We start from the raw sequence: 10,929 nt of genomic DNA on the forward strand, positions 1-10,929 counted from the left end.
TTTGCTTCAGTAAAGCATCAACCTTACTTTCCCAAGACTTGGGAAGAATTCGAAGCACTTTCCTGACTTGCTTACTCATGCTGATAGGTTCTCCAAGACTTCTCAACTCATTTGTAAACATTTCATGAATAGTTTCACCTTCTCTCATTTTGAAATTTTTATACTGAGATGTAAGCATATCAATCTTTGACTCTTTTACTTGTTCAGTTCCTTCACGGGCTGTTTTTAAGCAATCCCAGATCTCTTTTGCAGATTCACAAACTGAGACACGATTGAACTCATCAGGTCCTATACCACAGACACGAAGTTTCTTTGCTTTGTACCCCTTTTCAATCTTCTTCCTATCAGCTTCATCACAGACATGCATTCTCACTTTCCACCAACTATAAAAGTGGCCATTGAAACGAGGGGGTCTAGTTGAAGACTGTCCCTCTTCCAGATTAAGAGGAGCAGCCATTCTAGAACAGTAATCACTCTCTTGGTGTTAACCGTATAGAGAGTACCTGCTCTGACACCACTTGTTAGAATCTGTGCGTCCACTATCAGTCAATGGACCAGGTCCTTGACACACAAATAAGGATATAACATAAAGTAAATATAGTTTAACAACAGGGGAGTTTTACGTGGAAACCCCTTGCTCAAGGGAGTAAAACCACGACCTGTCTCACAGAATTTTCACAACCGTTTCACTAATCTTCACAAGCAAAAGTAAATCGGTTACACAAATGTGAGAAAAAGTTTTTAATCTCACCAACAAGAAATAACTCTATTGCTTGATGAGCCTAAGTAGATGTTACTCTATCCACTAAGCTATCACTCTAGACAACTTAGAATTTTCTAAGCAACACAAAGGTTACCCACTAAATTAGTTCAACTAACTAACTTAGAATTTCAGATAAGACCACACTGATTCCTTTATAGATTTAGGATCAGTTTACAATGTAACATCGAAAGAATATATTCTCAAACAACTACACAATGTACGCCTGAGTTTAGGTTGTTCTTGAATGATTCTTCTCCTTGATTTTCTTAAGCCTTTGCAAGAGTTCCTGAATGTGCCTTTTCAAGTTGCAAAAACTAAAGAGCAATGTGTGGAAAGATGATATTGTATAGACAAGTCACTTTCCTTAAATCCCTGCCATTGGTTGGAAAGGTCTGACGTTTCTGACGCAGTTGGGAACTGTGCACCAACTTTCTGTACTTTCTCCAGCTGGCAGTCAACGAACGATTCATATTAAGAACCGGGTACCTTCACAAGGTCCCTGAGTTTGTTACATCATCAAAACTACAAATAACACTTCTGCGGAAGCTGGTCCTCACGTAATATTGGGTTCTTGGTAACAGCATCTCTATCCCCTTGAGGTAAAGGCAGGGAGAACTATAAAGGGAGCAATCAACAAAAAAAAGTTTTACATTCTAGCTACATTGCTCAGAAGAGTTACAAATATTGTCGAGTGTGTGTGAGATCCTCCAAAAGCTATGCATTTTTGGAAGATCCCACGCAGATCAGAGAACATTTTTTGAAGTGTCTGAGCTACACAGATTCTAGGATATTTAGATGAAATTGGACTGAGGAGAGGATTCCAAGCATTGACTACAGCGTCTGATAAAGACTCTTAAACGATTGCTAAGCACTGTTTTGAGGTCCCCTTCAAGTGTGTTGTGTGCAGGGTGTAACTGACACGAAATCACTAAACTAAAATTTTGAGAGAACTTCCATGGTTATGCTTCACAGACCACTCAAATTTGATTCTTGAAAGCATTCAGTGCTAATTCAATTGGGAAAAACAGAAGCATGTACAGAAAAAGTGACAAATATGATTCTTTACCGTCTTGCTTAGCATCATTTGATTCAGGCCCCTCATCCATCTGATTCTCAGAATGAGAATCACCACCATTCACGACAGAATCATCTCTACCATTTGTTGATCGAGAGGAATAACATTCAAGCTCAAATCTTTCGAGGGAAGAATTCTAGAGTTGGTGTTTGCTCCATTATCAAGTGCATGTTCTATTGCTTCCCATTCTTTCAGATCCCATCCAGGCAAGTCCTTCTCTGGCAACCTTTTCACGTTAACCATGTGAATAGGTGGAGGGCAATCTCGGAGATGTTGAGTTCCATGAAATTGAGCCTCCAATGTGTAAGTTAAAGCAATGAGCTTGAGATCCACATAAGAAAGTGTGTGCAAATGATGTAGAGACGGCTTTCTGTTATAGTATTTATTTTTTGATGTCGATCTCAATTTGGTTGCCTATGCTTTGCTAAAAACGTGCATGAAACTCAATATGATTATATCTTGTATGATCTAACAAACAATGGTTTTTTTGACAATAGAGATGTGTTTCCATTTTCAAGCTAGAGTCTAAGGAATCTGTTCCATACCGACACAAATCATGCACCAGGGTACTAGCCACTAGGAAGATCAAGAAACTAAACAGTGTTGACTATTGCTGCACAAAGACATTGACATATCAATCAGATGGATGTATTCCAGGTGATTTAAATGACATGAAACTACCTCAGGAATTAAGATTTAGGGGGAGAACAAAGTATTCAGAGGGTGCGTATCAAAGACTGATACGAGAGCTCCTCTATCTTAACAATATTATTAACCCAAGTCTCATGTCCTATTACAATCTAAAGATAGGTAGCATACACGCTATTGATACTAGGACGACAGACATAAACAGAACGGAGGATGGAAAACTACCCTTATCACTCCGGAGAAAGAGTGCTTCATACACTGGCACATACACTGTAACTATTAATCCACATAGAATCACATTTCCCACTTCTTGTAGTGTTGTTGCAGCCATAACAAGTTTCTTCATTCCCCAAATGAAACTAATTAGATTAAGCAATGCAAGTGCAGCTGTGATTGTGAACATAGCAGATGAGTTGCCAAACTCCATCATCTCTTGCTCGTATCTCCTCTGTACATCTTCGTCTACTACCTTTGTCGTGAGGGCAAAAGCCGTCTGTGAGAAGCCTAATTGCTTAATCACTGCATCTATGAACGCAAACAAGTATGAAGTTGTCCTTCGAATCAACAACATTCTTTGCAAGTTCCACCATGACTTAGGTGTGTCACCACAGCTAATGGATTCAGCCAAGGAATACGCAAACTTAGCGATGAAAAAATAAGCAAAAGGCAAGAACCATAGACTTGACACCTGCAATATAATGAGTGATGAATACATCTATTAAAACAGGACGACATAATTAGCTTTTAAATAAGATGGTCATGTTAGTTGATTTACCTCTGGAAATAAGGGGATGCCATGAAGCAGAGAAAGAGAAGTAACCAACACATAAGTTAGTGTAGGAACAGATAGAGGAGCCCAAAGAAGGTAAATGCAGTATCCAAGTTGCGCACCCAATTTGATTTTGCCATGGCCATATATGAAGGGACAATATTTCGATATGAAAATCTGAAACATGCCTTCTGACCATCTCTTATGTTGAACAAGAGCAACATCTAAGATTGTCGGAGAAACGCCTAAAAAAGCAGGTTTACTTGGATTATAGTATATTGATTTCCATCCTCTGCATTGGATCGTTAATCCTGTGATTATGTCTTCCACCGGAAATCCATACAACAGCCCCATCTGGACATTAAATCAAATATATGTTCTCAGAACTCGAACTTGAAACATCTATCAAAACAGGATAAATCTTTACCATTCCACTACACCCTTTTACGGTATCCATATGGATAAAGGAATTAGTACCTGCTTTCCCCATTGAGTCCCTTCTTCATAGCTACAATTTGCAACAATTTTCGATGCTTCCTCTAATTCTTCCACAGTTTTATAAGTGGATTTTTCTTGCAGCTTGTTTTTCCATTCAAAAGTTTGATCCTCAGAGAATTTTCGACCACAAAGACTTTCCCTTCTGTGTAAACACCCTGTGCCACAGTACAAAGCTGCTCCATAACCTCCCAGACCAGCAAGTTCAATCTACATGTCGAGACTCGAAGTTTAACTATAGACAAAAGAGGGTTGTCAAAGCAGCATTTCTACAACTTACCTCATGAGTAACTCGAGCTATATTTCCATAAATATCATTTTTGGTTGCATTATTGTAACGTTGAGGATACTGAACATAGGCTACCTTGTGCCCTTGATTTTCATCCATGAAGAAGCACAATGATTCTCTTATTGCATCTGGATCGTTCGAGTACATGTCACAATCCAAGTTAAGAATGATAGGTGCATTACTTATTTGTGACGAAACTCTTATCTACACACATAAACAAATTTGATACTGTTAAAAAGATCAAGATAAGAAATTACTAACAATAAGTTTCATAGCTTAATTTACCAATGAGTTCATCGATCCAGCCTTGAAGTTATGTGGCCGATTTGGTTTCTTCTCTCGTGACATATAGACAAGCGTTGGCAATCGATTTCCATCCATGTCGATCATGTTATGATCTCTTCCATCTATTAGAATCTGAAAACATACAAATTACATCTTCTCTGTCCATTTTCGACACGTTAAATATTAATTAGCAGTAACAAAAGAATATAATGTACCTGAACAATTGAGTGATGATCTTGTTTTGTAACTTTAGAGTTCCATTCAGAGAACCCTTTGTGTTGAGCCTTAATTTCATTTGGAATGCTACCATTTTCTATGGACGCTTCAATCCTGCTTTTCATATCTTCATATAAATTCTGAAGAAAGTTTACAAAGAACACATTAATATAGATACACTAAGATATGACACATTTGTTAATTTGAACTCGAAATGACTCATCAAATTATCGTGCATCAAACTTCCTTCGACTAGTTCATGTGTTTACTATTTTGAACCCCTAGTCAAGTTTTCTTGGCTCCGTCATGACTTAATTGTTCCAAGTTCTCACCTTTGTACTGAACCATTCTTGTGCAAAAACTTTGTCATTTAAATTGGAGGCATCATGTTGAAAATATGCAGCAGGGGATGTAGGCTCAACATTGAATCTCTTGCAAAAAGGTATCCAATATTTAGAGAATTGAGAGGCTTCAAGTAGAGCATAAAATGTATATTGTGAACCACCATCATCAGAAAGGTATACACTCAACTTTTGAGTAGGGTAATTATATGACATGACTGATAATATTGTGTTAATCACCATTGTTGGAGGCTCCATTATTGGATCTGCTGTACAAACAAATATGTCTACGTCTGGCAAATTATCCTCATATCTGCAAAGTCGAAATCATGAGCGCGGCGTAGTTTTGCAGGTATTGGTAATACAAGAATTAGTTACGAGGAAATTTATGTATTGTTTGATGTAGAAATTCGTTACACAGGATTGAGCTATTCCATTTTCTATCATGTACTATAAAAAGTATACATCCATTCTCTTATAACTTATACCGGTATTAATTATAAATATTTATAAATTTCAAACAAATATCGTATTAGTTTTATATATTTATCAAATGAGATTACTTATGCAAGATCAAATACATGTAAGATATTTCTCCTAACCAGTTGTCAAACAATTCCTTATGGGTTCAACCAAATAATCTTTTTTTTTTTTTTTTGGATTCTGATGATCTATAAATATGTTAAGAATTACTAAATAAGTATTTTTAATGTTTCAATTTTCAAGTGTTGTGCGTGAACTTTAAGAAATAAAAAAAAATTGTAGTTCCTTTCGAATATTATGGTTTCAAACCTGCCATATAGAATCTTAGAATTAAAAAAACTTTTATTAAATAAAAAAAGAGATACTTCTTTAATATAAACAAAATGCTTTCATTAATTATACATATATTATTTTTTATGCATTGTTTTAATTCTTTGCATTAAAAATAACATTCGTTATATATAAAAATATTTATTTACAAAAATATCATTCACAATTTTGATATAAAAAATGTATTAAAAAAAAAAGGAAGGGGGTTTATGGGGTAAATGAGTTTTTTTACATTACTACAATCTATAAATTCATGATATTAATAACACGCTTCTCAATTTACAATAGATTGAATATGTTATACATAGCATGAAAAATTATATCAAACAAACTACTTCTAATACAGATATATTATTTTTATTAATATACTACTCCAAACGACTCCTCAAAGTTAAAACCCACAAATCAAATGAGTTGTGATAGAACTTCAAATGCAAACTCGAATTATTTATAAGTTAAATCATGAATTCAATTAAGAGTGGATGTTCAGCAAACGAAAAAAAAAACATTCAAACAGGGCAAAAGTGGAAAATCAACAAATTGAAATCATACTATTGAAAAAGTCAACAAAAAGTAGAAAATAGAAAGAAAAAAAATGAAAAGGAAACTGAAGTTAAAAAGGTGAAAGACCAATCACAGACCAATCATATATATACCTAAGTTTTATCTTAAGAAAAATAATTCAAAATTTAAAGTTAGATATATTGAATTCAAACTCTATAATTGTTATTGTTATATTCATTAGACTTTTAAATTAAATTTTCAAATTAAAAAACATAGTAATATTTATCGAAATCTTAATAAGTTTCAATGAGAAAAAATCAAACCTGAGGGAAAGTCTGTTCTTATAAGGATAAGTATATATAACATTCCAACGAACGGATTGAGTGATAATCCAATAAAACCCAAAGCAAAGCTCAGCTAAGAACATACATATCCATGATAATCTTCCAGATTCACCTTTACTTGGCATATTAATTAATCTATATAACCATATTAACAAAATACCCACAAATATTGTTGAAGCAAATAACTTGTATATAATTTTTCCTTTAGCTTCCTTTGATTCAAATAATGGAAGATGCAAAGTTTGTTTCCCCATCTCTCACTTCAAGATAAACACACAAAAGTAGGAACAAAAATTATATATAGATGCTTTATTATTATATTATAAAGTATATATATGATTGAGTATGGGTTATGGGTGGCTCAAGCTGAATATGCATTACATAAAATATATATTTATCTGTTTTAATTTATTGGCGGCCACTCAAAGTTGTCCGCATAATTCATTTAGACACCTCAATTAATCCTTGTGCCAATTGAACACTTTATTTGTTCAAAAGTCATTCCTATTAGACACAAAATGCTGACATGGCAAAAAACGTGTAATACACTTTCCTTGAGCGCGTTAATTCATTAAAAATAATATTTTTCCTTTTTTTTCTTAATTTATACCCCTAAGTTAATTTTAAAAAAAAATAATTAACAAAAAAGAAGATCTGTTCTTCTTCTTCCCTATTTCTATCAACCCCAACCCAACCCAACCCCCATACCTATGCACCAATGGTTATCTTCTTCCCCACCATTCTAATGATTTCAAAATTCTTAGCATCAGTGGTTATCTTCTTCCCCCACCATTCTAATGGTTTCAAAATTCTTAGCATTTTGTTTCATTCTTCTTCTTTTTTTATTTTTTTGTAAAAAAAACTGCTAATTTAATATGTGAGAAGAAGAAAAATTCGAATATTGGAGTTAAAAATTGATCGATATTCGTCTATCTCTATGTCGATCACTCCGATTGAACAAACATCGCCACTCATTGATTTATTAAAGATGATATTAAAAAATTCAACATACTTTCAATTTTTCTTGGTCATGAATCTTAAAAACAATTTATTGACGTTTATTTATTTTCACAAAAATCTCAAAACAAATGGAGAATAACAGATGATAGGAGATTAAATTTGAACAGAAGGTTTTTATTTTTGTTACGATGGCTGCCGGGGTTACTGGGTAGAGGAATGGATAGAGGAAGAAGAAAGGTCAAAGGGTTAGGTGGGGGTGGGGGAGATATTCTTTTGTAAATATTTTTGTGATTAATAAATAAAGGGAAACTATTTTTCATTTTTTTAAATTAAAAAATTATATTTTATTGCTAGATTGGGTCCATGTGCCAAGTGTCATAATTTTATTTGTCATTTTTTTAAGTCAATGCGCGTGAATTACACGCAAAATATTTTTAAAAAAAGTTTTCGTTTTATGTTCAATAGATACATATTCTTTAATATTAAAGTGTCTAATAGGTAATAGTCTTAGTTGAGGTGTCTAAGTGAATTATGCAAACAACTTTAAGGAGCCGCATATGACTTAAGCCTAATTTATTTGATTGTTTTTGTTTTAATTGAGAACGTGACATAGCTTGAAAAAAATAAAGAAATTGTCTGAATTTTATGATATAAATTTTAAAAATAGTATAATTGTATCAAAATATGTTCTAATCTTGTAATCTTAACTATGTTATCACTTGTTCACTTTTAATTTATTTATAATACAAGTTTAATACATATTACAAAGAACAATTTATTATTTACATATAATACAAATTTTAATGATGAATAATACATTTATCACACATTTTAATACACTTATAATACAATGTGACAATTTTTTACCAAACAAACATGATATATTTCAAAAAACAATTATAATTCATATATATTGCATATATAATTCACTTGTAATACATATTACAGATTTAACAAAACATTGCTATAAATGGTAATAAACAAAAAGTATCACTAAAATCAGTAATTATTTTTCAAAATGTATTAATTTATGTAATTTTTCCATGTTATTAATACTGAAGAGTTATTGAAAAAGGCATGTTCATAGTTTTAATGGACTAAAAAAGAAAGGTCAAATAAATTGAAATGTGGAGAATACTTTTTTGTTTACTCGATTTCTAAAAAAAAATGTGTTTTTTTTCTTTTAATAATTTTTTAATTTTAACTTTCATTTTTTTATCTAATATATCTAAAATAATAAAATTATATAATATTTTTAATTTAAAATCACAAAATTTATTAATTTTAATTTTCTTCCATTTCTTAAATTTCACATCCATTAAAATTAAAAAGTAAATTTAAAAAGGTGGAAATATGACTATTTTACCATTTGTATACCTTACTAGATGCAGCAGTAGGAGGACCACACTAAAGCAATTATACAAGGTGGGCGGAGCCGAACGTATTGTCGTTTTCTCTGTTTTAATTCACGTGTCATTTTTTATTATTATTTTTAAATTTATATTATTGTCATTTATAATAATATATATTTTATTTTGATATATCTAAATTAGATTAAAAATTAAAAATATTTAACTTTCTAAAACCAATTTCTATAGAAATTAAGATAGAAATAGTTAAAAATATTATTAAATATGTGTTGTAAATTTATTTTATATGATGTTGCTCTTGAAATTTATGAACACCTGATTTACTATATATTTGGAGTGAGAATGTTGTGGAGCTCATTAATACATATAAGATATACATAAAAAAAAAAATTGTATACATTTAACTAATAAATATATAATTATTTTGACCAATGGAATAAATATATTAATTGTCTTTTTTTAAAATAATGATTAAAAGGGAGTGGCCAATGAGGATATAAAAAAAAATTAAAAAGGTGCAGTGACTCTTCCCTCTACAAAACGACGAACATGATGTTAGCACGTGGACAGATGATTATCTTGTAAATTTAAATTGGAGAATAAAAATATAGTAACATGCTTGATAGTTAATTATATTAACGATCGTCACCATCGAATAGATTCTGTAGTGCGCTATTTAAATTTAATTAAAGCTTTAAAATAGGTTACAAATATCGGAAAGGAAATTTAAAAAAAAAAAGGACAATATTAAGACTTCTTTATATTGTTAAAATATATTCATGATTTAGAATTTTCTTTGTATTATCACCATATATATATAAATGAAACAGTTTAATTTACCATATAAACAATATGAATTAGAATAACTTGGCAAATCTCTAAATTATTTGGAAAAAAAAAGAATCTCAAATTAGAGAGCTTATTTATTTATTTATTTAACATTCCAAATGCTAATATTTTTTGCAAATAAATGAGTTCATTATTCAGAAAATTATTCAACTATGATAAAAATATATTTATATTGATGTGAATATCAAATTTATAAATACATATTATGTATATGCATGGATATACATGATTGATCCAAAGTCTTGCTTAATTATTTTGAGTTCTATCAATTTAGTTTAAATTTAATTTGGGAGATTTCATAAGATTTTGTTTTTGAAATACAAAATTATGTTGAATTTTGGATTGTATGTATTACAATTTTTTCGTCATTTTTATATGAGTTTGTTAACATACTCATCAAATATTTATGAATTTTGGAATTTTAGTATTTGAAACACTATTTTTATGATTTTATTTTCATATTTGAGATTTAGTAGATTGTAATTTGTAGTAAGCCACATAAGCATTCACACATAATATATTGTTTGATTTTTTTTGTATATTCATCTTTAATAATTTCAAAATTTGCTTATATGGTTATTAATTCACAAATAAACACAGATTCAGATTTGAATTTGGTGAAAAGAATTGAAAAAAGGAACATAGCAGACGAAGAAGAAAGAGAGAGTCAAAGAAGAAGGTTGCGGAATTGTATTCATATTAGAATAATATTCATATTAATTTTTGTTTGTCAATTATTTTTCTTTTACTCATAGTTTGTATTTTTATTAAGAACATTGTATTTCTTTTTTATTTGTAGTCATTCAAATACGTATCTCATATGAATTTGTATTTCTTAAGCATAGATGTATTCTATTTTTTAACCGTCAATTTATGTTTTTTTAGAATATTGTATTCTGATTATATCATTTTCACTATGTATGCTATCATATGAATTTGTATTTCTTAAACATATATGTATCCTGTTTTTTAACAGCTAATTTTTATTTTTTTTAAATATTGTATACTAATTATATTATTTTACTATGTATTTTATATGTTTTTCAGAATCTTGTATTCTCATTTCTTTCATAGTCAATTTGTATTTATTTTTTTTATAATATTATATCCTTCCTCAACAAATTTATTATTTCCACCAAGTATGCTATTTTCCCCCAGAAATCTTGTACCCTTTCAATAAATATATATATATATATATATATATACAC

General features: G+C 30.6%; 1 protein-coding gene across 1 annotated transcript; it reads right to left on the reverse strand.

Annotated features, from left to right (window-relative positions):
• Positions 1-2,499: 2,499 nt before the first annotated feature.
• Positions 2,500-6,900, reverse strand: LOC107007211 (cellulose synthase-like protein E6). The gene is made up of 8 exons (XM_015205731.2): positions 6,522-6,900; positions 4,873-5,194; positions 4,540-4,680; positions 4,325-4,456; positions 4,031-4,243; positions 3,733-3,960; positions 3,262-3,609; positions 2,500-3,174 (listed from the first exon to the last, which is right to left on the reverse strand). The coding sequence occupies exons 1-8, from the start codon at positions 6,794-6,796 to the stop codon at positions 2,632-2,634; spliced, it is 2,202 nt and encodes a 733-aa protein (XP_015061217.1). The 5' UTR covers positions 6,797-6,900; the 3' UTR covers positions 2,500-2,631.
• Between the last annotated feature and the right edge of the window lie 4,029 nt (positions 6,901-10,929).

This window comes from Solanum pennellii, chromosome 12 (assembly GCF_001406875.1).
Source record: "Solanum pennellii chromosome 12, SPENNV200".
Taxonomy (NCBI): Eukaryota; Viridiplantae; Streptophyta; class Magnoliopsida; order Solanales; family Solanaceae; genus Solanum; species Solanum pennellii.